The 27,674-nt window shown below is 45.9% G+C and overlaps 1 protein-coding gene across 4 annotated transcripts in view; it reads right to left on the bottom strand.

Annotated features, from left to right (window-relative positions):
- fancc (FA complementation group C) overlaps positions 1-27,674 on the bottom strand; it is a 330,390-nt gene that overhangs the window by 100,423 nt on the left and 202,293 nt on the right. For all 4 annotated transcript variants that reach the window (XM_070882002.1, XM_070881996.1, XM_070882011.1 and 1 more), the window contains exon 9: positions 21,624-21,679. In XM_070882002.1, coding sequence (XP_070738103.1) covers positions 21,624-21,679 — 56 coding nt within the window. The remainder of the gene's footprint in view (positions 1-21,623; positions 21,680-27,674) is intronic.

Below are 27,674 nucleotides of genomic sequence, written 5' to 3'. Positions count from 1 at the left end.
TGTACAGGGCCTTGGTGAGGCCACACCTGGAGTATTGTGTACAGTTTTGGTCTCCTAACTGGAAGAAGGACATTCTTGCTATTGAGGGAGTGCAGCGAAGATTCACCAGACTGATTCCCGGGATGGTGGGACTGACCTATCAAGAAAGACTGGATCAACTGGGCATGTATTCACTGGAGTTCAGAAGAATGAGAGGGGACCTCATAGAAACGCTTAAAATTTTGACGGGTTTAGACAGGTTGGATGCAGGAAGAATGTTCCCAATGTTGGGGAAGTCCAGAACCAGGGGTCACAGTCTGAGGATAAGGGGTAAGCCATTTAGGACCGAGATGAGGAGAAACTTCTTCACCCAGAGAGTGGTGAACCTGTGGAATTCTCTACCACAGAAAGTAGTTGAGGCCAATTCACTAAATATATTCAAAAGGGAGTTAGATGAAGTCCTTACTACTCGGGGGATCAAGGGGTATGGCGAGAAAGCAGGAAGGGGGTACTGAAGTTTCATGTTCAGCCATGAACTCATTGAATGGCGGTGCAGGCTAGAAGGGCTGAATGGCCTGCTCCTGCACCTATTTTCTATGTTTCTATGTGTAGCCTGACATCAGTAGTGGGGAAAATGTTGGAATCAATTATTAAAGATGAAATAGCAGCACATTTGGAAAGCAGTGACAGAATCGGTCCAAGCCAGCATGGATTTATGAAAGGGAAATCCTGCTTGACAAATCTTCTAGAATTTTTTGAGGATGTAACTGGTAGAGTGGACAAGGAAGAACCGGTGGATGTGGTGTATTTGGTCTTTCAAAAGGCTTTTGACAGGTCCCACACAAGAGATTAGTGTGCAAAATTAAAGCACATGGTATTGCGGGGTAATGTATTGACGTGGATAGAGAACTGGTTGGCAGACAGAATGGCAGGCAGTGACTAGTGGGGTACCACAAGGTTCAATGCTGGGACCCCAGCTATTTACAATATACATTAATGATTTAGACAAAGGAATTGAATGTAATATCTCCAAGTTTTCAGATGACACTAAGCTGGGTGGCGGTGTGAACTGTGAGGAGGACGCTAAAAGGCTGCAGGGTGTCTTGGACAGGTTAGGTGAGCGGGCAAACGAGTGGCAGATGCAGTATAATGTGGATAAATGTCAGGCTATCCACTTTGGTGGCAAAAACACGAAGGCAGACTATTATCTGAATGGTGGCAGATTTGGAAAAAGGGAGGTGCAATGAGACCTGGGTGTCATGGTACATCAGTCATTGAAAGTTGGCATGCAGGTACAGCAGGCGGTGAAGAAAGCAAATGGTTTGTTGGCCTTCATAGCTCGGGGATTTGATTATTGGAGCAGGGAGGTCTTACTGCAGTTGTACAGGACCTTAGTGAGGCCTCACCTGGAATATTGTGTTCAGTTTTGGTCTCCTCATCTGAGGATGTACATTCTTGCTATTGAGGGAGTGCAGCAAAGGTTCACCAGACTGATTCCCGGGATGGCAGGACTGACATATGAGGAGAGACTGGATCGACTGGGCCTTTATTCACTGGAGTTTAGAAGGATGAGAGGGGATCTCATAGAAATGTATAAGATTCTGACGGGTCTGGACAGGTTAGATGCAGGAAAAATGTTCCCGATGTTGGGGAAGTCCAGAACCAGGGGACATAGTCTTAGGATAAGGGGTAGGCCATTTAGGACGGAGATGAGGAGAAACTTCTTCACTCAGAGAGTTGTTATCCTGTGGAATTCCCTGCCGCAGAGAATTGTTGATGCCAGTTCATTGGATATATTCAAGAAGGAGTTAGATATGGCCCTTACGGCTAAAGGGATCAAGGGATATGGAGAGAAAGCAGGAAAGGGGTATGAGGTGAATGATCAGCCATGATCTTATTGAATGGTGGTGCAGGCTCGAAGAGCCGAATGGCCTACTTCTGCACCTATTTCTATGTTTCTGTGTATAGATATACTCTCTGTGTAGTCACTGTATCGTTGCATAAGATGGAGACTTGTTTACCTGATGTACTATCAATAACGTTTACACTGTGTATATACATGCTGGCAGCGCTAGAGTGTGCAACTGGTGGAGACCGGGGTTTCCTGCCCTGGTGGCAGGGGCTGTATAAAAGGGGAGCCACCATGCGGCTGCCTCACTCTGGAGTTACGAATAAAGGACCAAGATCACTACAGTTTGAGTACAACACATTGCCTCGTGGAATCATTCATAGGTACATTACAGACATAATAACTGGCGACGAGAATACAGACTTTCACACGATTATGGCTACCTTTGGCACACAAAAAGATTTCGCAGAGGGTGATGATTGGGATGCCTTCATGGAAAGGCTCAAGCAATATTTCGTGGCAAATGACCTGGTGGGGAGACGGACGCATCGGCGGAGAAGCGCAAGGCTATACTGCTGACCAGTTGTGGGCCCGAGATCTTCTGTCTCGTCAGGGACTTTCTGGCACCCACGAAGGCCAAGGATAAGATATACAATGAGCTGACTGAACTAATTCGCGACCAACTAAAATCAAAAGAGAGCATCCTCACGGCCAGGCACAGATTCTACACTCACCGCAGACCCGAGGGCCAAGAGATTGTAAAATATGCTGCCGACCTCAGGAGACTTGCGGCACCGTGTGATTTTGGCACGCATCTCAACGAAGCATTGCGAGACATCTTCGTTATAGGAATTGGCCATGAGGGCCTCCTTCACAAGCTATCTGCTGACACGACAGTCAACCTGCAGAAGGCCATCAGTATCAGTCAGGCGTTCATGACCTCGACCTGCAGCACCAAGCAAATTATTCATCCTGTGGACTCAAACTCGGCAAGTACTGTACACAGAATAGTGTCTTTCACAGGCAATACTGTAGAACGTGGCTCTGCCCAGGGCAGAGAGCACAGACCTCAGGGTTCCAGAACTGCAGTCCGTTCCAATCCGCTTAGGGGTGCTAATCGAGTAGCACCATGCTGGCGTTGCGGAGAAAGCCATTGGTCTCACCAGTGTCGGTTTGCTGAGTACGTATGCAAAGCCTGTAACACAAAGGGCCACCTCCAGCACATGTGTAAAAGAAATACGACTCACCATCTAGCAGGTGGGTCGGTAGATGACTTTGAATCCAGCGGGGAGCATGATGATTTGGCCAGAGAGGCAGCTCAGCCCCAAGAAGAAGTGTATGGAGTGGATACTGGCACCAGCGATTGACCTCAGGTGAAGATAAAAGTCGAGATAAACGGCGTTCCAGTCTTCATGGAAGTGGACACGGGAGCGAGCCAGTCAGTGATGAGCCAGGATGCCTTTGAGAGGCTATGGAACAAAAAACGACCCGAGCTGGCTCCAGTACAGGAAAAGTTGTGCACCTACACCAAGGAGCTGATCCTAGTCCTTTGTAGTGCGGATCTAAGTGTAATCCATAATGGCGTGGTGCACAAGTTACCTCTGTGGATTGTTGCAGATGATGGTCCAACGCCACTCGGAAGAAGGTGGATGGGGAAGATCAAGTGGAAATGGGAAGACCTCTTCACTCCAGCAATCGATGTCCCCCGTGCTCAGAGGCAGAGCAAAACCTCACCTTCGCTTGAGCCAGGCACCAGAGAACAGACCAGCGCAGCACCTGAGGCACAGACCCTCCATCATGACTGTGTGGCAATGATCTGACCGGAACGACCTAAAGGTACCTTCCTGGCTCCAGTGGCAGGACTCCTGGGGAGGAAGATAGAATTCACAGGCACTCTTCCAGCTTTTGTGGCAGAATTACGGGAGAGAAGGATCATCAAAGCAGTCGACCTCGAGGACAAAGGCAAGATGGCGTCCCTGATGCAGCGAGGGGCAGCATGGCTGAAAAAAAAGATGGCCGCAGCAATACCACGAGGTGCAACGCTGAGGGACCAACACGTGGTGTCTAACAAAGGATTTGTTTGGGGTAAAGCCAGTCGGGTTCTCTTAAAGGAGACCTGGAACCAACTGAACTTAAAGAGACATTGTATGCATGGCAATCAATGTAAAGAACCGATTAAGAATGTAAAGAATAAAATGTTGTTGCGAGATGTCGGGAATAGTGTCCCCAAAAGTAGCAAGTGAGCGAATTCGGGAGGGTAAAGGCACTGATCCTGATGCCCTACCCCAGGTGTCCCCACAAGTTATAGGTCAGCGACCTCAGGAGGGTGAAGGCACTGATCCTGATACCTTGCCCCAGGTCTATCCCACGCTGCAGGCACCCGATGGCAGTATTCGCCACGGACCAGGAAACGAAAACGGCGCCAATACGCATTGGAAGGGAAGAGAACCTCCCTGCATGCTCTGACTCCCTCCATAAGCTTATGGAGTGAGTCATGGGAGAGCTTGAGTGCAGCCGTGCACACTTGTGCAGTGCTCGTCAGTGTTTGCAGAACCTTAATGCTGTAGAACACTGACAGCACAACTGTCAAAGTGAATATGGACATGGTCCCTTTCAGGAAACCAGCTGAAGACACGTCATCAGATGACGTCATCAGACCCACTTTCTTTTAATTGGCCGGGAACCTCACAGGACGGGCTTAACAGGCCCCATTCACGGAAAATTCCTCTCACAGAGCAGGATGGAGCCAGGAGCAGGGTCACCACCCGCCACCTACCTCGGCCACACGAAGCCTGCCTCGGTAGGCAAAATCGCAGCCAAGGATACAACACACATTTTTATCTAAGCATGATATGCAGAATAGGAAGCGTTTAGAATTTAAATACAATATACACTTGAGAGAACGCACTATTGTAATCAGTAAAGTGCAGTATTTTTCTCCAAAACAGTTAAGAATTTATAAACGGCCTTTAACTTCATCAGGATCTCCCAAAGTGCTTTGTAACCGATGCATTATTTTGAAGTCCAGTCTCACTATTGGCAGCCAATTTCTGTGCAGCAAGGTCCCACAAGAAGGAAATGACTAATCAGATAATCTGTTTTTGGCGGTGTTGATTGATGGAGTGTTGGCAGGACACCTGGAGAACTCCCTGCTCTTCTTCACATAGTGCAATCAGAAGTGAAGAGGAAGAGCTGGGTATCATTCGTGTATCTGTGGAAGCTGACACCGTGTCAGTGGATGATGTTGATAAGGGGCAGCAGAAAAATAAGCTTGAGGAGTGAGTCAAGGATAAATCTTTGAGTGTCTCCAGAGGTGATGTTGTGGAGGTGGGAAAGAAAGAAAGACTTGGATTTATATAGCGCCTTTCACCACCCCCAGACGTCTCAAAGCGCTGCACAGTCAATGAAGTACTTTTGGAGTGTAGTCAATGTTGCCGGGGCCATTGAAGCGAGCAGCGTGCGGCGGCCTGGCCCGGAAATCGGCGCGGTCCCGGCCTGCAAGACCATCAGCAGGCCGGAGCCATAGGAGGGAGCAGCATGCAGCGGCATACCACTGCAGGGAGCAGCACGTGCTGCTGCAGGAGGGCGACGGCTATGAAGCCAGGTCGCTGATTGCAGTGCGGGCAGGCACAGCAGGAGGGGCGAAGGAGCGGCAAGAGTTTGTAGATGGAAGTGACCGGGGCCCAGGAGAGGTGTGAATTTGGGGCCCAGGGGCAGCATGGGCCAGCCCACACTGCAATATGTGTGCGTGCTAGGTCCGTGCAGCAGAGCTGGTCTCCAGTCGTCTTGGGTAATCCTTGCCACTGGTCCAAGACCTAGCTCTGTCAAGCCCGTGTGGTGGCTGGTGTGCAACGGCCACCATATGTTAAAAAAATCCACGCACAGGCATCTTCCACCCTTCAAGATGTAGTTCGGGATCTGGCATATTAGGTCTTCATTGAAACACCTGTGTACTCATCCCTTTTTGGCGTGGAAGCAAGTCATCCTCGTTTTGAGGGACCGCCTATGATGAATGTAAGAAACACGGCAGCCAATTTGCACACAAGCAAGCTCCCACAAACAGCAATGTGATAATGACCAGATAATCTGTTTTTTTGTTATGGTAATTGAAGAATAAATATTGGCCAGGACACCAGGGATAACTCCCCTGCTCTTCTTTGAAATAATGCCATGGGATCTTTTACGTCCACTTCAGAGCAGATAGGGCCTCGGTTTAACCTCTCATCTGAAAGACGACACCTCCGACAGTGCAGTGCTCCCTCAGCACTGCACTGGAGTGTCAGCCTAGATTTTTTTTGAAGGACACTGCTCCAGTGGAGCATCCGAGCCCACCAGTTGTATCCTCCGGATTCAGTACTTCTGGGGACAATCCGGACTTTGAGGAATCAGAGGCTCCTGGCCCCTGTGGTGTACAGCAACACTGTGCCGGGGTGAAATTCCACAGGCCAGCTCGCCGAAGGGTGAGTCGGTAAAGTTGGTCTGCTAACAGACAGGCAGACCTTGAAGTGGATCTGGTGGAAATGTCCAGGGAGAGCACAGTGATGAACCGTGACATTATTGATGCATTGGGACAGATCTCAGTGAGCGTCGACAAGCTCACCGCGACTGTTACAGTCTTTTTTCCTTTTAATTTTGTGCACTGCGGGATGCAGTTATTTTTTTTCTTTATATGTTGCGCATTGCAGAAAGTAGTCTTTTTTCCTTTCACTTTTGTGCACTGCAGGATGCAGTTATTTTTTTCTTTATATGTTGTACATTGCAGGGATCGTGATGTGTCCATAAGTGTTCAACCATTCTATCACGTAGGGTTTTATGTGCGCGGGTGGGATATTGAGTGCTAAATGTTGGTAAAAATTGTTCTTTGATCTTTGGCATTGCTGTCTTGTGTCTCATTTGCACAATCAGTTGCAGATTAGCCAGCATGGTGGCATAAGAGTGGTGAGGCAACGCTCAAACCTCCTGTTCCCCGTTCAAGCAAACCAGCTACATCTCCACGCTGCCTCCCCTGTGGTAGTAGTGATTGCACAATGGGTTCCTCGTGAGGCTCCTCTTCCTCCTCCTCCTGAGGTGGTCCTGCAATCCCCACTGGCAATGCCTGTCCCCTCATGATGACTAAGTTGTGTAGCATGCAGCACACGACAATGAACTCGGAGACCTGCTGAGGCGAGTATTGAATGCTGCCTCCAGAGTGGTCCAGGCATCGGAAGTGCTGCTTCAGCACTCCAATTGTCTGTCCGATGATGTTGCGGGTGGCTGCTGGGCTGTCATTATAGCGCTGCTCGGCTTCTGTGGCAAGGTTCCGGAGTGGGATCATGCGCCAGGCTAGGACATATCCTTTGTCCCCGATCAGCCAAATCTAACCTTGTCTTTGTCGCTGAAACATGCGAGAGCCACTGCTCTCACGCAAGTTGAAAACATCATGTGTGTTCTCTGGATAGCGGGCACTGACTGTGAGGATGCACTGAGTGTGGTCGCAAACCAGCTGAACGTTTAGGGAGTGAACATAAGAACATAAGAATTAGGAACAGGAGTAGGCCATCTAGCCCCTCGAGCCTGCTCCGCCACTCAACAAGATCATAGAAACATAGAAACATAGAAAATAGGTGCAGGAGCAGGCCATTCAGCCCTTCTAGCCTGCACCGCCATTCAACGAGTTCATGGCTGAACATGAAACTTCAGTACCCACTTCCTGCTTTCACGCCATACCCCTTGATCCCCCGAGTACTAAGGACTTCATCTAACTCCCTTTTGAATATATTTAGTGAATTGGCCTCAACTACTTCCTGTGGTAGAGAATTCCACAGGTTCACCACTCTCTGGGTGAAGAAGTTTCTCCTTATCTCGGTCCTAAATGGCTTACCCCTTATCCTTAGACTGTGACCCCTGGTTCTGGACTTCCCCAACATTGGGAACATTCTTCCTGCATCCAACCTGTCCAAACCCGTCAGAATTTTAAACGTTTCTATGAGGTCCCCTCTCACTCTTCTGAACTCCAGTGAATACAAGCCCAGTTGATTCAGTCTTTCTTGATAGGTCAGTCCCACCATCCCGGGAATCAGTCTGGTGAATCTTCGCTGCACTCCCTCAACAGCAAGTATGTCCTTCCTCAAGTTAGGAGACCAAAACTGTACACAATACTCCAGGTGTGGCCTCACCAAGGCCCTGTACAACTGTAGCAACACCTCTCTGCCCCTGTACTCAAATCCCCTCGCTATGAAGGCCAACATGCCATTTGCTTTCTTAACCGCCTGCTGTACCTGCATGCCAACCTTCAATGACTGATGTACCATGACACCCAGGTCTCGTTGCACCTTCCCTTTTCCTAATCTGTCACCATTCAGATAATAGTCTGTCTCTCTGTTTTTACCACCAAAGTGGATAACCTCACATTTATCCACATTATACTTCATCTGCCACGCATTTGCCCACTCACCTAACCTATCCAAGTCACTCTGTAGCCTCATAGCATCCTCCTCGCAGCTCACACTGCCACCCAACTTAGTGTCATCCGCAAATTTGGAGATACTACATTTAATCCCTTCGTCTAAATCATTAATGTATAATGTAAACAGCTGGGGCCCCAGCACAGAACCCTGCGGTACCCCACTAGTCACTGCCTGCCATTCCGAAAAGTACCCATTTACTCCTACTCTTTGCTTCCTGTCTGACAACCAGTTCTCAATCCACGTCAGCACACTACCCCCAATCCCATGTGCTTTAACTTTGCACATTAATCTCCTGTGTGGGACCTTGTCGAAAGCCTTCTGAAAGTCCAAATATACCACATCAACTGGTACTCCTTTGTCCACTTTATTGGAAACATCCTCAAAAAATTCCAGAAGATTTGTCAAGCATGATCTCCCTTTTACAAATCCATGCTGACTTGGACCTATCATGTCACCATTTTCCAAATGCGCTGCTATGACATCCTTAATAATTGATTCCATCATTTTACCCACTACTGAGGTCAGGCTGACCGGTCTATAATTCCCTGTTTTCTCTCTCCCTCCTTTTTTAAAAAGTGGGGTTACATTGGCTACCCTCCACTCGATAGGAACTGATCCAGAGTCAATGGAATGTTGGAAAATGACTGTCAATGCATCCGCTATTTCCAAGGCCACCTCCTTAAGTACTCTGGGATGCAGTCCATCAGGCCCTGGGGATTTATCGGCCTTCAATCCCATCAATTTCCCCAACACAATTTCCCGACTAATAAAGATTTCCCTCAGTTCCTCCTCTTTAATAGACCCTCTGACCACTTTTATATCCGGAAGGTTGTTTGTGTCCTCCTTAGTGAATACTGAACCAAAGTACTTGTTCAATTGGTCTGCCATTTCTTTGTTCCCCGTTATGACTTCCCCTGATTCTGACTGCAGGGGACCTACGTTTGTTTTTACTAACCTCTTTCTCTTTACATACCTATAGAAACTTTTGCAATCCGCCTTAATGTTCCCTGCAAGCTTCTTCTCGTACTCCATTTTCCCTGCCCTAATCAAACCCTTTGTCCTCCTCTGCTGAGTTCTAAATTTCTCCCAGTCCTCAGGTTCGCTGCTATTTCTGGCCAATTTGTATGCCACTTCCTTGGCTTTAATACTATCCCTGATTTCCCTAGATAGCCACGGTTGAGCCACCTTCCCTTTTTTATTTTTACGCCAGACAGGAATGTACAATTGTTGTAATTCATCCATGCGTTCTCTAAATGTCTGCCATTGCCCATCCACAGTCAACCCCTTAAGTATCATTAGCCAATCTATCTTAGCTAATTCATGCCTCATACCTTCAAAGTTACCCTTCTTTAAGTTCTGGACCATGGTCTCTGAATTAACTGTTTCATTCTCCATCCTAATGCAGAATTCCACCATATTATGGTCACTCTTCCCCAAGGGGCCTCGCACAATGAGATTGCTAATTAATCCTCTCTCATTACACAACACCCAGTCTAAGATGGCCTCCCCCCTAGTTGGTTCCTCGACATATTGGTCTAGAAAACCATCCCTTATGCATTCCAGGAAATCCTCCTCCACCGTATTGCTTCCAGTTTGGCTAGCCCAATCTATGTGCATATTAAAGTCACCCATTATAACTGCTGCACCTTTATTGCATGCACTCCTAATTTCCTGTTTGATGCCCTCCCCAACATCACTACTACTGTTTGGAGGTCTGTACACAACTCCCACTAACGATTTTTGCCCTTTAGTGTTCTGCAGCTCCACCCATATAGATTCCACATCATCCAAGCTAATGTCTTTCCTAACTATTGCATTAATCTCCTCTTTAACCAGTAATGCTACCCCACCTCCTTTTCCTTTTATTCTATCCTTCCTGAATGTTGAATACCCCTGGATGTTGAGTTCCCAGCCCTGATCATCCTGGAGCCACGTCTCCGTAATCCCAATCACATCACATTTGTTAACATCTATTTGCACAATTAATTCATCCACCTTATTGCGGATACTCCTTGCATTAAGACACAAAGCCTTCAGGCTTGTTTTTTTAACACCCTTTGTCCTTTTAGAATTTTGCTGTACAGTGGCCCTTTTTGTTCTTTGCCTTGGGTTTCTCTGCCCTCCACTTTTCCTCATCTCCTTTCTGTCTTTTGCTTTTGCTTCCTTTTTGTCTCCCTCTGTCTCCCTGTATAGGTTCCCATCCCCCTGCAATATTAGTTTAACTCCTCCCCAACAGCACTAGCAAACACTCCCCCTAGGACATTGGTTCCGGACTTGCCCAGGTGCAGACCGTCCGGTTTGTACTGGTCCCACCTCCCCCAGAACCGGTTCCAATGCCCCAAGAATTTGAATCCCTCCCTGCTGCACCACTGCTCAAGCCATGTATTCATCTGCGCTATCCTGCGATTCCTACTCTGACTAGCACGTGGCACTGGTAGCAATCCCGAGATTACTACTTTTGAGGTCCTACTTTTTAATTTAGCTCCTAGCTCCTTAAATTCTTTTCGTAGGACCTCATCCCTTTTTTTACCTATGTCGTTGGTACCAATGTGCACCACGACAACTGGCTGTTCTCCCTCCCATTTCAGAATGTCCTGCACCCGCTCCGAGACATCCTTGACCCTTGCACCAGGGAGGCAACATACCATCCTGGAGTCTCGGTTGCGTCCGCAGAAACGCCTATCTATTCCCCTCACCATCGAATCCCCTATCACTATCGCGCTCCCACTCTTTTTCCTGCCCTCCTTTGCAGCAGAGCCACCTACGGTGCCATGAACTTGGCTGCTGCTGCCCTCCCCTGATGAGTCATCCTCCCCAACAGTACTCAAAGCAGTGTATCTGTTTTGCAGGGGGATGACCACAGGGGACTCCTGCACTATCTTTCTTGCACTGCTCTTCCTGTTGGTCTTCCATTCCATATCTGGCTGTGGACCCTTCTCCTGCGGTAAGACCAACTCACTACACGTGATACTCACGTCATTCTCAGCATCGTGGATGCTCCAGAGTGAATCCACCTTCAGCTCCAATTCAGCAACGCGGACCGTCAAGAGCTCGAGGCGGATACACTTCCCACACACGTAGTCGTCAGGGACACCGGAAGTGTCCCCGAGTTCCCACATGGTACAGGAGGAGCATATCACATGACTGAGCTCTCCTGCCATGTCTTAACCTTAGATACCCTTAAATTGGTAATAACAATGTTATAGTTCACTTACTGATATAAAAAATAAAAGAAAAGCTACTCACCCAACACCAGCCAATCACTTACCCCATTGGCTGTGACGTCACTTTTTGATTACTTTCTACTTCTATTTTGCTTTTTCTCCCGCTGTAGCTGCACCGGTATGCTTTTGACAGGTCGCTCCCCTCTCACCCACTGCCGCTGGCTCTCGATCTCCCGCTGGGCTTTTGACAGGTCGCTCCCCTCTCACCAACTGCCGCTGGCTCGATCTCCCGCTGGGCTTTTGACAGGTCGCTCCCCTCTCACCAACTGCCGCTGGCTCGATCTCCCGCTGGGCTTTTGACAGGTCGCTCCCCTCTCACCAACTGCCGCTGGCTCGATCTCCCGCTGGGCTTTTGACAGGTCGCTCCCCTCTCACCAACTGATCTGGCCGTGGACTCAGTTCCACTTACCCGCCCACTCCTCATAACCCTTAATTCCCTTATTGGTTAAAAATCTATCTATCTTTGATTTGAGTATATTCAATGAGCTAGCCTCAACTACTTCCCTGGGCAGAGAATTCCACAGATTCACAACCCTCTGGGAGAAGAAATTCCTTCTCAACTCGGTTTTAAATTGGCTCCCCCGTATTTTGAGGCTGTGCCCCCTAGTTCTAGTCTCCCCGACCAGTGGAACAACCTCTTTGCCTCTATCTTGTCTATCCCTTTCATTACTTTAAATGTTTCTATAAGATCACCCCTCATCCTTCTGAACTCCAACGAGTAAAGACCCAGTCTACTCTATCATCATAAGGTAATCCCCTCATCTCCGGAATCAGCCTAGTGAATTGTCTCTGTACCCCCTCCAAAGCTAGTATATCCTTCCTTAAGTAAGGTGACCAAAAGTGGTATCACTTTCTGTTTCGAAAGACGAGCGCCACATTAACCTTCACCTCGACGGGCAGCGCAGTCCTGTTGGCGCTGGTAGGCTGTAGGTCTGCCTGTAGGAGCTGGCATTCTGTGTTGGTGCTCGCAGGGCGACGTGCGTACAGTCAACGGCACCCCGAACCTTGGGTAAGCCTGCAAATCGTCTAAACCCTATAGTCCTCTCATTCTGGCTCTCCCTGTTCATTGGGAACTTTATGAAGTCTATCCTGTGTCCTGGACAAGGGATTCAGTTCCCTTGTCACCTGGCGAATGCAGCAGTGTGTAGCATGCTGCAAGATGCAGCATATGTCCCCTGCTGTTGCCTGGAAGGAACCGGAGGCATAGAAGACGAGCGCCACATTAATCTTCACCTCGATGGGCAGCGCAGTCCTGTTGGTGCTGGTAGGTTGCAGGCCTGCTTGTAGGAGCTGGCATATCTCTGTCAGCACTTCTTTTCTGAAGCAGAGCCTTCGAATGCACTGCGTATCAGAAATGTGGAGATATGAGCGATGTTCCCTGTAAACTAGTGGAGGGTAAGGCCTCCTCTCCAAACATCTGTGACCTCTTTGATTCCGTTGCAAAGCATGGATTATAAGCCTTCTTCCAGCTTGAAGCCGCTTGCCAATAGCAACCAGCATGATTTGCTGCCGAACTAGCATTGTCCCCATTGAACTCTCTTACTGACCTTGAAAACAAAGTGTTAAGTCATATAAAAGTGCCACTTTAAAGTGTCTACTAACGCAAATTCGGCACGCAACCATGGCAGTCACTGACAACTGCGATACAAAATTCTCTAGCCTCCCTTTAAATATGGCGCCAATTGCGCCTGCTGCACCTGGGACCGCCTGGTTTTTTTTTGTTGAGTCCTGGGTCGGACACAAAATCAGGCCTAATGCCCAAAACTTCCACCCGGGGCGCTAGCGCAGTCTTGCACGACGATTAAAGTCATCCTGACTGTCAAAACGGAGGGCGGGGCGGTAAGTTTTTGTGCCGTCGCAAAACCATCGCCAAAACTTCCGGCCAGGCACTAAATCCTGGGTGCCCCATTTGGCACCCAGAAAACAGAGAGTCGGGGTAAATGGTTCATTCTCTGGTTGGCAATCAGTAACTAGTGGGGTTCCGCAGAGATCAGTGCTGGGATCCCAACTATTTATAATCTATATTAATGATTTGGAAGAAGGGACTGAGTGTAACGTAGCCATGTTTTCTGATGATACAAATATGAAAGGAAAAGCAATGGTGAGGAGGACACAAAAAATCTGCAAAAGGACATAGACAGGCTAAGTGAGTGGGCAACAATTTGGCAGATGGAGTATAATGTTGGAAAGTGTGAGGTCATGCACTTTGGCAGAAAAAATCAAAGAGCAAGTTATTATTTAAATGGAGAAAGATTGCAAAGTGCTGCAGTACAGTGGGACCTGGGGGTATTTGTACATGAAACACAAAAGGTTAGTATGCAGGTATAGCAAGTGATCAGGAAGATCAATGGAATCTTGGCCTTTATTGCAAAGGGGATGGAGTATAAAAGCAGGGAAGTCTTGCTGCAGCTATATAGGGTATTGGTGAGGGCATACCTGGAACACTGTGTGCAGTTTTGGTTTCCATATTTACGAAAGGATATACTCACTTTGGAGGCAGTTGAGAAAAAGTTCACTCGGTTGATTCCGGAGATGAGGGGGTTGACTTATGAGGAAAGATTGAGTAGGTTGGGCCTCTACTCATTGGAATTCAGAAGAATGAGAGGTGATCTTATCGAAATATATAAAATTATGAGGGAGCTTGACAAGATGGATGCAGAGAGGATGTTTCCACTGATGGGGGAGTCTAGAACTAGAGGGCATGATCTTAGAATAAGGGGCTGCCCATTTAAAATGAGATGAGGAGAAATTTCTTCTCTCAGAGGGTTGTAAATCTGTGGAATTTGCTGCCTCGGAGAGCTGTGGAAGCTGGGACATTGAATAAATTTAAGACAGAAATAGACAGTTTCTTAAACGATAAGGGAATAAGGGGTTATGGGGAGCGGGCAGGGAAGTGGACCTGTGTCCATGATCAGAGCAGCAATGATCTTATTGAGTGGCGGAGTAGGCTCGAGGGGCCGTATGGCCTACTCCTGCTCCTATTTCTTATGTTCTTATTAAACACCTTTTTCCTCCCCGCCGAGGCGTGAAATGTGGCGCAAAATAATGGAAAATGCAGCCCTAGAGCTTTAAGAGATTGACATTTCAGGTTGAACTTTTAAAAAAATCTCTATCTGGCTGTTTTACAAAGTTGTGTGCCAAAATCATCCTAAGCTTCAGCAATTATATATGTACAATAATTCTCAAACACTGTTCATAAAACTGATAAAGAAATTTGCTTGTAATGGTCACAACGAGGCTATGCTCTCACTCAAGCTGCTTTTATTTTGGTTTCATGTTGTGCAAATGCCGCTGGCTCGCAATATACGAGTCTCAAGCAGCCATCAGCAAACACAACGTAAACCTGCTAAATTCTTTAAAGCCAGCAGCTGGAAAGATCTGTTTTTACCGGGCCCTACTGGTGGCCATTCTAAGTTAATGTAGCAAACTTACTTTGATTTTCTGCCAGATGTGCATGACTACACATCCGGAGCTGGTGGCACATGCTTAAGTCACTGAAAGGACATGACCAGTAAGCTTTTATAAATGAAAAGAACCAGTAATAATAAATAATAAATACTTTAGGGCAGCAAAATCATAAGCAGCCAATCTGAAATATCTCACAGAAAAATGTCCTTATATTTTGGACTCAAAAAGTTTCAAGAGATTTTGATGTGCTTAATTGCACATTTTCCACCTATTTGTGTATTCTGTTTACCAGCCCTCAAATATTTGAATGTGAATTATTGAAGATACAAAAATGATTTTGCAACATTAAACCCAGAATTCTTGTACTTAAGAAACTTAGAACTGTCAATGTAATTTAAACACCTCAATTAAATCACCCCTCAATCTTCTTTATGCAAGCAAAGACATGCCAGGTTTATGCAACCTATTCGCATAGCTTAATCTTTTAAAACCTGGTATCATTCTGGTGAATCTGCCCTATACGCCCTCCAAGACCAATATATCGTTCCTGAGGTGTGCTCGCCAGAAATGAACGCAGTCTCATGGGGTCTGACCAAGGCTCTAAACAACTGAAGCATAAATTCTTCCCTTTGTATTCCAGTCCCCTTGAGATAATGAGCAATATTTATTAACCTTTTTGATTGCTATAAGAACATAAGAAATAGGAGCAGGAGTAGGACATTAGGAACCTTGAGCTTGCTCCGCCATTCAATAAGATCATGGCTGATCTGATCATGGACTCAGCTCCACTTCCCTGCCCGCTCCCCATTATATTTTCAGTAACTCACAGACATACACACAACCTTAAGGTGGCAGAACATTCCGGAACTCACCAGTCAGGTGACCGTTCCCTTCTTTATTATAAACAGCACTGTCTGCAGTGCCACAGGAGTCCACAGGTGGAGCTATATATATTACACTTCTCCCTCCTCAATGAAGAAGTAATTGTAACAAAATAATCATTATACATAACTTGCATGGTTATACATAACAAAAGACATGGACTTATTTTGCCATATTTACAAATCAAGCTTAACCAATTGTTTTCTGTTTCGAAGAGGATACCTTTGCTCCTGAGCAGAACCTTGCAAACATGGTGTTGAATTTAAACTCATTTGAGGCTGATCCTGAGGAAAGGTTTCCTCCAAGGCATGCCCTTGATTTCCATTTGAAATTACTCTAACTTCAGACTGTTTGTTTTCCTGACTCGGACTCAGACTTAAATTCTGACTTTCTCTTGGATTTGTTTCCAGTACATTGGATGTCGGATATGCTACTGGTACTTTACTTGTATCAAAACTGTCTGATGAGTCAGAAATAATTGAATCATTCCCACCTTCAACTACTTTCACGTCTGTAGGTAAAATATGATCAATATGAACAAACCTAACCTGTCCATTATCAAACGTCTTGACCAAATATGTGCGAGGACCACATATCTTCACCACTCTTCCTAGTAACCACTTTAGCCATTTATGGTGATGGTTCTTCACTCTCACCTTCTGATTTAATTTCACACTTCTCTCTTTTACTCTACCTCTATCATGATTCTCTTTCTGTCTTAATTGTGTCTCTTCTACGGACTGTGCCAAGTTTGGTTTTAACAACTAGTATCTGGTTCGTGGCTGTCGTTTGAGAAACAACTCTGCTGCTGTTCTACCAGTAGTTGTGTGAGGAGTATTATGATACGTAATGGATCCAACATCTGTTTGATGAGGGCCGTTTTACAATTTGTACAGTGCGCTCTGCTGCACCATTTGAAACAGGATGGTACGGTGGGACCTTGGTATGTTCCACACCATTTTTGCTCGTGAACTGTGCAAATTCTTCTGAACGAAATTGTGGTCCATTATCAGAAACAATTTCTTCTGGGAGGCCAAATGAAGAAAACAATCTTCGCAAAATGTCGAATATTTTACTTGTTATTTTCCACATTGGAAACACCTCAACCCACTTTGAATGGCTATCAATCACAATGAACAATTGTTGTACTTCTAGCTCAGCAAAATCGATATGTAGCCTTTGCCACACCCTGGGAGGCCATTTCCATGGCTGTAATGGTACTGATGGTGGTTTCTTGCTTACTGATTGACATGTCGTACACTGACTGACAATATATTCTATATCTTTATCAAGACCTGGCCACCATAACTAATTGCGTGCAAAACTCTTGGTCAAGCACATTCCCAGGTGCTGGTCATGGAGGTCTCCCTAATTCATTTGGACATGAATTTATTTGGTATAACCACTCTTGCACCCCACATGATACAATCTTTATCGACTGATAATTCATTCCTACGAATGAAGAATGGATGAATATCTTTGTCTGTTACCTGGTTTGGCCAGCTATTTGCAATATAATCATACACCTTTGACATCACTGGGTCACGTTTGGTTGCTCCACCTATCTCTTCAGCTGTGACTGGCAGTTCATCAATATATGAAAAACAGAACACTTCTTCCCTATCGGGTGTAACTTGTGATGGGGAAGGCAATCTAGACATAGCATCAGCATTACTGTGATCAGCTGATCGTCAGTATTCAATATCATATGTACATGTTGACAAAATCAAAGCCCATTTCTGCATTCTGGCTGCATCTAATGTTGGAACTGGGGACTTTGGATGGAGGGTTGCTGCCAGGGGCTTATGATCCGTAATGATGGTAAACTTATGACCATACAAATATTTGTGGAACTTCTTGACCTCAAAATTAATACCAAAGTTTCCCTTTCGATTTGCGCATAATTACGCTCACTGGCACTGAGAGTGCGTGAAACAAAAGCAATCGGTTTCTCCTCCCCACTACGTAATACATGAGAGATCACTGCCCCAACTCCATACGGAGAGGCATCACATGCGAGCTTGCTCTCCTTAGATACGTCATAGTGAACTAACATGGTGCTCTCCACCAATTTGCTTTTACACTCCTTGAATGTTGTATCGCATTCTTCTGACCACTTCCAATGGACCTGTTTTTTTCAATAGTTCATTCAGTGGATGTAATAATATCGCCAAATTTGGTAGAAACTTCCCATAATAGTTCAAAAGACCCAAAAATGATCAAAGTTCAGTGACATTCTTGGGAGTGAGTGTATTTCTGATTGCATCCAGCTTTCCCTTGGTTGGATGTAAACCATCTTTGTCTACTCTGTACCCTAAGTACTCCACTGAGTTTTGAAATAACTCACACTTGCGAGCAGACACACTTACTCTGTGCTTCTCTAGCCATTTGAGGACTTCATTCAATATGCTATTATGAATTTGCCTATTTGGTGCTGAAATTAGTATGTCATCTAAATAACATACTATCCCCTTCAATACCTTGCAAAATCTGGTTCATCACCCCTTGGAATATGGCAGGGGCGGAAGACACTCCAAATGGTAGCCTATTAAATTGATTTGGCCTAGATAAGTATTTATAGTCAAGCATGACTTGGACTCCTCATCTAGTTCAAGCAGTAAGTAGGAATTCATAAGATCCAACTTTTAGAAGATCTGACCACTTGTCAGTGTTGTGAACAAATCTTTTACATTTGGCAATATATTGGGGAGATTACCGTCTAGAACCTGGTTTACGGTTACTTTATAATCACCACACAATCTTACCTTACCATCGGACTTAGATACAACAACAATGGGTGTAGCCCAATTACATCGATCTATCTTACAAATAATGTTCTCAGTCTCTAGTCTTTTAAGTTCTTGCTCAACTTTCTCCTTGAGTGCATATGGTATGGAACGTGGCTTGCAGTAAATCGATCTAGCATCCTTCTGTACCCTGACACTTGCCTTGAAGCCTTGGATCGGACTGCCCATTTCGCAGAACACCTTAGCATAATTCTTGATGACATCATCCTTTGATGCAAATCTCGTTTCAACACGAAAAATCTCACTCCAATCCAGCTTCAGTGATCCCAACCAATTTCTTCTTAGTAAGGCAGGCTTGTCTCCTCCCACTACTAATAGAGGCAAGCTCTGAAATTGATCCTTGTATTTCATCGGTACGGTGATTCGACCTACCACAGGAATGTTCTCTCCCGAGTAGCCTCGCAGCTCTATCTTGGATTTCTCCAATGGGAAATCATGCAATTTGTCGAGGTATAGCGACTCTAGTTCTACACTCACGGATGCACCTGTGTCGATTTCCACGGGTATCTTGGTTCCTGCAACATCTATGTGGATTATGATACTTTTCAAATCACTGTTAGTTAACCTCGTGCTCCTGACGATGTGTAGCTCTAAAACCTCTTCATCCTGTTGTTTTTCTTCCATGCTATGTAGTCTCTGGGGATTTCTACTCAAAGCTTTGAAAGCCGGTTTACCCTTCAGTCGGCATGCCTTCGCAAGATGCTCATTTTCCCTGCAGATAAAACACTCTGCCTTCACATATGGACAACTTTGAGCAATGTGTTGTCCCAGGCATCGATAGCAGGGCTTCAATGCTTTGTAACCATTGCCAGTTTCTGAGACTCTGGGGCCTAACTGCCTGTCACTTTTAACCTGCAGGCGATTCACCTCGGTTGTCTGATGACTGAAAATAGTATGAAATTCTCGGGAATATTATTCGGCCATGTTCATTGACATAATTGTCTGACAAGCTGAATCAAAAGTCAAGTTAGGAGTTGTCAATAACTTTCTTCTGATCACATCATTTTTCATCCCACAAACAAAGCAGTCACGCAATGCTCGGTCTTGAAAGTTTCCAAAATTACAGTGAATAGATAGCTTTTTTAATGCTACAATGTACTCACTGATATTTTCTTCGGTTAATTGATCTCATATTCCGAAACAATAACTTTCAGCAATTTCCAGGGGCTCAGGGCTGTAGAGCTAACCTGCTTAAGCATTGTGTCCTTTGGCTTGACAGGCACAAACAAATTTTTCAAGTTTTCATACACCTCGAGCCCTGCTTCAGCTAAGGAAATAGCCCTTTGTCGTTCCAACACCACCCGGATATGGTTTTCATCAGTGGGGAATTCGATGATATTATTTGCGGTGAAAAACATTTCTAGCTGCTCCACATACGTGCTGAAACTTTCACGGTCGCGTTGAAACTCACCCAAACACCCTATTATTCCAATAGGCGCAGCCATCTGGACTCTGGCAGTTCAAACAAGTGTGCTTGTAATTTACCTTAGATTTGTAGCTGTTAATCAAAACAGAGAAGTTCTCAAAGTCTCTTTGTCAGTTGGCTGAATCCTCCACCAACAAAAATGTCAGCTTTTTTTCCCCCCCGATAAATCCATCTTCGTCGCCATTGTTATACTTTCAGTAACTCACAGACACACACAGCCTTAAGATGGCAGAACATTCTGGAACTCACCAGTCAGGTGACCGTTCCCTTCTTTATTATAAACAGCACTGGAGTCCACAGGTGGAGCTATATATATTACATTCCTCATAACCCTTTACTCCCTTATCGCTCAAAAATCTGTCTATCTCCGCCTTTAATATATTCAATATTTAATGTCCTGGTTAACCCTTGCCACTGGATAAAGGCCGAGCTTTGTCAAGCCCGTGTGGTGGCCGATGTGCAACGGTCATCACACGTTAAAAAAAATCCACGCACAGGCATCTTCCACCTCCTCAATTGGAGTTCAGGACTGGAACATCAGGTCCTTCATTGAAACATCTGTGAACTCATATGGAACCAAGTCATCTTCGTTCGAGGGACTGCCTATAATGATGATGATGATGATGAAATATATTCAATGACCCAGCCTCCACAGCTCTCTCGGGCAGAGAATTCCAGATTTACAATCCTCAGAGAAGAAATTCCTTCTCATCTCAGTTTTAAATGGGCGGCCCCTTATTCTGAGACTACGTCCCCTAGTTTTACTTTCCCCAATGAGTGGAAATATCTTCTCTGCATCCACCTTGTTGAGCCCCCTCATTATCTTATATGTTTCAATAAGATCACCTCTCATTCTTCTGAACTCCAATGTGTATAGGCCCAACCTACTTTCATAAGTCAACCCCCTCATCTCCAGAATCAACCTAGTGAACTTTCTCTGAACAGCCTCCAATGCAAGTATATCCTTCCTTAAATACGGAGACCAAAACTGTATGCAGTACTCCAGGTGTGGCCTCACCAATACCCAGTACAGTTGTAGCAGGACTTCTCTGCTTTTATACACTTTCCCTCTTGCAATAAAGGCCAACATTCAATTTGCCTTCCTGATTACTTGCTGTACCTGCATACTAACATTTTATGTTTCATGCACAAGGACCCGCAGGTCTCTCTGTACTGCAGCACTTTGCAATTTTTCTCCATTTAAATTATAAATTGCTTTTCTATTATTTCTGCCAAAGTGGATATCTTTTAGTTATTTGTATACGTGGACCCCAAATCTCTTGGCTCCTCCACAGCTCCTTGATTCTCACCATTTAGAAAATACTCTTGATTTGTCTTTCTTGGATCCAAACTGAATTACTTTACACTTCCCCACATTGAACTCCATTTGCCACAGTTTTGCCCACTCACTTAATCTGTCAAACTTCCTGCATCTGCATGACTTACTGTGCCTTCCAAATTAGCGTCAGTGCAAACTTGGATATGTAAAGTTCTTACCTTCAGGTTGTAGGGCTGGGGAGGTTACAGAGATAGGGAAGAGCAAGGCCCTTTGATTTTTACATCAAAATGTCTTGTATGTTCAAATTAGCAAATTATTCTTACCTGAAGAAATTATCAAGTACCCTAAATAACGAAGGATGACAGGCTGATGCTTTCGGCTGCAATAGAAAAAAAAAGTCAGTTATTGCAATTTTGCTTTTATTTAAAACACTGTTGGTTGCTTAAACGGTGGCGCACTTAGTGTCAAATTCATTTGTATTCTTTTTAATACAGACAGACTAATGAAAGTTACCAGTTCGAACATTTTATGCTGAAATAAACTTGACGTGCTGAAAATAAGTAGGATGTTCACACAACCAGGCAAATGTTGAATTTCATTGAACAGTGCCACAGATATTCCATTTAAAATCGCAATATTCTGAGTCACTAAATCCCATAGACTGCTGGAATATCCAAACTTCGCAATTTAGGTGTACACTGAATATGCTTAAGTTTTCCCGCCAGTTAATCCTTAAGTCATGGTAATTTAATCCCATGTGAGAAATAATACAGAATTGTTTTTTTGCGGATCAGCGCAAATTATTCATATTTATTTGATAAAAACCTTTCAACAAGCTTTTATTTTTAATTATCTTTTAAATTGAGACATTATGAAGTAGTTTACAATATCTCTCCATAACATTAAAAAAGTTCTTTAACTTTTTGTTGCATTTCTGTCATCTGACATTTCCCTATTTCTCACATGTATTAATATTAAATACATGAACATGAATGTAAAAATCAGTGTCTGTAGATGAATTGCCATGTTTCCATTTAATCATTAACTTAATCTCCTGTACTAGGCTTTGCTAGCTTGGTTCCACTGTAGCACTCTTATCTCTGAGTTAGTAAGTCATGGATTTATGCCTCACTCTAAGTCTTGAACACACAACATAGGCCGACACTTCAGTGCAGTGTGACGTCTGAAATCCGGAAACCTCGGGACCGAGGCCGTTCCGGATATTTCCAGATTACTAAACGTCTTTGCCTGGGCTGAGGAAGGTAGGTGGGGATATTTGGTCGGTCGGGCCAACGGAGGTTGGGGGTGGGGGGTCAGTCGAGCTGAGGCCAGGGGAGATCGGGTGAGGCCGGGCCGAGGTCAGGGGAGATGGGGCTTGAGGTCGGGCGGCCAGAGATCAGGCAGCGGCGGGGTCAGGCAGCCGGAGTTCGGGCCGAGGCCATGCCGAGGTCAGGCAGCCGAAGGCCGTGCAAGGTCGGGCCGGGCCAAGGTCGGGTGGCTGGAGACCGGGGGTGGTTGGGCCAAGGTGAGGACGAGCCGCCGAGGCGGGGGAGTCCGGATTTCGGAACATTTTCCAGTTTCCGGATGACCCTGCCACAGATCGGCCCAGTGTCTGGATTCTGGAACATTCCGGATTCCGGAACTCCCGGATTTTGGATGTCGCACCTGTACTGAGAGGGTGCTGAATTGCCAGAAGTGCCATCTTTCAAATACGTACAATGTTAAGCAAGGCCCCACCTGACTGTTCAGGTGGCACTATTCAAAGAGCTTGGGAGTTCTGCCAGTGTCCAACCCAACACTTATCCCTCATCCAACACCACCAAAACATATATGGGCTAGACGTTCCACTTAGATCGTTAGGGCCCAAAACATGGGCGATGTTCCAGCCTTAGTGATGTTTCAGCCTTCAGGATCGCTGGAACATTGCCCATTTTTGGGATCGCTACTTTCGGCTTTTTTGGGAGGCGATAACCCAGCGATGCGAAATGGGCCTCAGCGATGTGGAAGGCAAGGCTTCCTTAGCAACGGCCTTCTGCGTCTGCATTTTTTTTTGGCAAATAGGTTTTCCCGCGATTCGGGAGGTCAGGGGTCATCCACGCATGCACAGAAGGCAAAGGGTGGGGGAGAGAGAGAGGAGAGAGAAAAACAAAGAGAGAGAGAGAGAGAGAGAGAGAGAGAAAGAAAGAGATTAGTATCACTTAAAATAATGTCTGATTCAGAGCATAGTCTTCAAGATGTGGAGGCAGTGGGGGCGGGGGGGGGGGGGAAGGAGGAGGGCCAAATCCTTCTCAGATGAGGCAAACGAGGTCCTCGTCGGTAGGTGCACTCACAGTGGGCCCAATTAACTCGGGGTGGGCGTGGGAAACCTCCACTCCAGACCAACCGTAAAATATGGGGCGAGATCGCCGACGTCGTCTCGTCTGCGCGCACAAGGCCACGGGATCTGACCAGTGCCTGAAGCGCTGGAACAGCCTGGTTGCTTCAGCAAGAGTAAGTATAGATTTTAAATTGTAATGATGCAAATTGTAATTATAAATCTCCAGGATTGAAATTAAGCTTGTTATTCTTGCATATATTCCCTGTTAAGATCTGGACAGGGCTCAGAACCTGCGCCCTTTTTAAGTCAATCTCTCCGGCTGCTGTCACTTACACAGTGACCCAGCCTGGACTGGGGGAGAGCTGCCCTTGCTCACTGTCTGCCCTGGGACACTTTGGGACATTAGCTCCTGTTATTGCCGAGTTCACCAGCGATCCTGATTCCCACCACTCCCCGGGGACCCTTCAATGGAGATTGTAGTGGAGAGATGTTTGTGTCAAGCATTAGATCCTAAACATGATCTTTGTTATAACCATGCATCAATTGTGGATACAAATCCTATTAGCATATAATGTTGGAAATTGTTGTCTTTCCATGATAGTACCTAGTCAATTAGCTTGTGCCATGCTCTTGTCACATTTACAGAGGAAGTTGTCGAAGAATCGGGCTGAGCGCAGGCGCACCGGAGAAGGGACCGCACAGCGAACTCAGCTCAACGAGTTGGAGGAACGTTCTGCGGCACTGGTGGAAGGCCACACTCGGTTGGCTACCCATGGTGAGGCAGAGCCCTTGCTTGTGTCACGTGAGTAATGCATCAAGCAGTGTTAAAGTAGTGTAACGTCATTTCATTACAATATACGAATGATGTCATGTTATGCATGCAGCTATCCTGATTCCCATGTAGCCTCTGTGCTACTCTCAGGTTGGCAACATAAGAGATAAGAGCAGGAGCAGGAGCAGGCCATCTGTCCCCTTCTCTGTCCGCTCCCCATAAACATTCACTCCCTTATCATTCTGTCTATCTCCGACTGATCCAGCCTCCACAGCTCTCTGGGTTACTGAATTTCAACTTGTATTTACTACCATATGTACTAGCGTGTGATGCGTTATTATGTAACGTCTCTTGGTCTCATTTATTGTAGTAGTGCTGCTCCTCCTTCGTATGCCAGCGCAACGCAGCGCAAGAATGTGTACCCTTCCATTCTAATAAGCTCAATTGTGTTTTGCAGGTCCAACAACACCCATGCGCAGCGAGGCACAACCTGAACTTCAACCTGCAACTTTGACCGTGGTCGTCACCACGGATGGGGAGGAGGAAGATGATGAGGATGATGAACAGACAATGGAGCAGGAGGAGAAAATCCTGGATAGGAGGAGGATGTCCCTAGCATCGCTGTGATGGAACTATCACTTGTGGGAGCTGCGGCCATGACATCGGTTTCGACAGAAGAGGTAGCGGGACCAAGCGGGTTGCAGCCGGCGATGCTAAAGCACATGTTAGTGCAAACGGAACCCCACCAAGGTCGAGTCAGCGAGGTCAGCACATGTCTCCTCTGGCTGATCATATCGAGGGCTTGACCAGACTGTGCATGGAGAGTGTCGCGATGTCGCAAGCTCCTCCAGGCGTTCGTGGTATACACGAGGGACATGTCACGGGTGTCTGCTCGCAATTTGGAAGATATGCAGCAGATGATCCGCGCGATGCGTGCGACGACTGCCTCCGTCGATGCCTTGCGGCATGCGATAGTGGCGGGACACGGCACTGAACTACATACCACCAACACCATCACACAAGCGAGTCAGGAGGAAGCACTTCCTTCTGACTCGGAAGGCGATTAGAAACATAGAAAATAGGTGTAGGAGTAGGCCATTCAGCCCTTCGAGCCTGCACCGCCATTCAATGAGTTCATGGGTGAACATGCAATTTCCTGCTTTCTCGCCATACCCCTTTGATCCCCCTAGTAGTAAGGACTACATCCTTTTTGAATATATTTAGTGAATTGGCCTCAACAACTTTCTGTGGTAGAGAATTCCACAGGTTCACCACTCTCTGGGTGAAGAAGTTTCTCCTCATCTCGGTCCGAAATGGCTTACCCCTTATTCTTAGACTGTGACCCCTGGTTCTGGAATTCCCCAACATTGGGAACATTCTTCCTGCATCTAACCTGTCTAAACCCGTCAGAATTTTAAACGTTTCGATGAGATCCCTTCTCATTCTTCTGAACTCCAGTGAATACAAGCCCAGTTGATCCAGTCTTTCTTGATAGGTCAGTCCCAGGAATCAGTCTGGTGAACCTTCGCTGCACTCCCTCAATAGCAAGAATGTCCTTCCTCAAGTTAGGAGACCAAAACTGTACACAATACTCCAGAGGTGTGGCCTCACCAAGGCCCTGTACAACTGTAGTAACACCTCCCTGCCCTTGTACTCAAATCCCCTCGCTATGAAGGCCAACATGCCATTTGCTTTCTTAACTACCTGCTGTACCTGCATGCCAACCTTCAGTGACTTATGTACCATGACACCCAGGTCTCATTGTACCTCCCCTTTTCCTAATCTGTCACCATTCAGATAATAGTCTGTCTCTTTGTTTTTACAACCAAAGTGGATAACCTCACATTTATCCACATTATACTTCATCTGCCATGCATTTGCCCACTCACCTAACCTATCCAAGTCACTCTGCAGCCTCATAGCATCCTCCTCGCAGCTCACAGTGTCATCCGCAACCTTGGAGATTCTACATTTAATCCCCTCGTCTAAATCATTAACGTACAATGTAAACAGCTGAGGCCCCAGCACAGAACCTTGCGGTACCCCACTAGTCACTGCCTGCCATTCTGAAAAGTACCCATTTACTCCTACTCTTTGCTTCCTGTCTGACAACCAGTTCTCAATCCACGTCAGCACACTACCCCCAATCCCATGTGCTTTAACATTGCACATTAATCTCTTGTGTGGGACCTTGTCGAAAGCCTTCTGAAAGTCCAAATACACCACATCAACTGGTTCTCCCTTGTCCACTCTACTGGAAACATCCTCAAAAAATTCCAGAAGATTGTCAAGCATGATTTCCCTTTCACAAATCCATGCTGACTTGGACCTATCATGTCACCTCTTTCCAAATGCGCTGCTGTGACATTCTTAAGAATTGATTCCATCGTTTTACCCACTACCGCTGTCAGGCTGACCGGTCTATAATTCCCTGTTTTCTCTCTCCCTCCTTTTTTAAAAAGTGGGGGTACATTGGCTCCCCTCCACTCCATAGGCACTGATCCAGAGTCTATGGAATGTTGGAAAATGACTGTCAATGCATCCGCTATTCCCAAGGCCACCTCTTTAAGTACTCTGGGATGCAGACCATCAGGCCCTGGGGATTTATCGGCCTTCAATCCCATCAATTTCCCCAACACAATTTCCCGACTAATGAGGATTTCCCTCAGTTCCTCCTTCTTACTAGACCCTCTGACCCCTTTTATATCCAGAAGGTTGTTTGTGTCCTCCTTAGTGAATACCGAACCAAAGTACTTGTTCAATTGGTCTGCCATTTCTTTGTTCCCAGTTATGACTTGCCCTGAGTCTGACTGCAGGGGACCTACGTTTTTCTTTACTAAGCTTTTTTCTTTAAATATCTATAGAAGCTTTTGCAGTCCATTTTAATGTTCCCTGCAAGCTTCCTCTCGTACTCTATTTTCCCTGCCCGAATCAAACCCTTTGTCCTCCTCTGCTGAGTTCTAAATTTCTCCCAGTCCCCGGGTTCGCTGCTATTTCTGGCCAATTTGTATGCTACTTCCTTGGCTTTAATATTATCCCTGATTTCCCTTGATAGCCACGGTTGAGCCACCTTCCCTTTTTTATTTTTACACCAGACAGGGATGTACAATTGTTGTAGTTCATCCATGCGGTCTCTAAATGTCTGCCATTGCCCATCTACTGTCAACCTCTTAAGTATCATTCGCCAATCTATCCAAGCCAATTCACGCCTCATACCTTCAAAGTTACCCTTCTTTAAGTTCTGGATCATGGTCTCTGAATTAACTGTTTCATTCTCCATCCTAA

This window comes from Pristiophorus japonicus, chromosome 1 (assembly GCF_044704955.1).
Source record: "Pristiophorus japonicus isolate sPriJap1 chromosome 1, sPriJap1.hap1, whole genome shotgun sequence".
In the NCBI taxonomy this organism is placed as follows: domain Eukaryota; kingdom Metazoa; phylum Chordata; class Chondrichthyes; family Pristiophoridae; genus Pristiophorus; species Pristiophorus japonicus.
The sequence above is the reverse complement of the archived record's forward strand: the minus strand, read 5'-3'. Positions and strand labels throughout refer to the sequence as shown.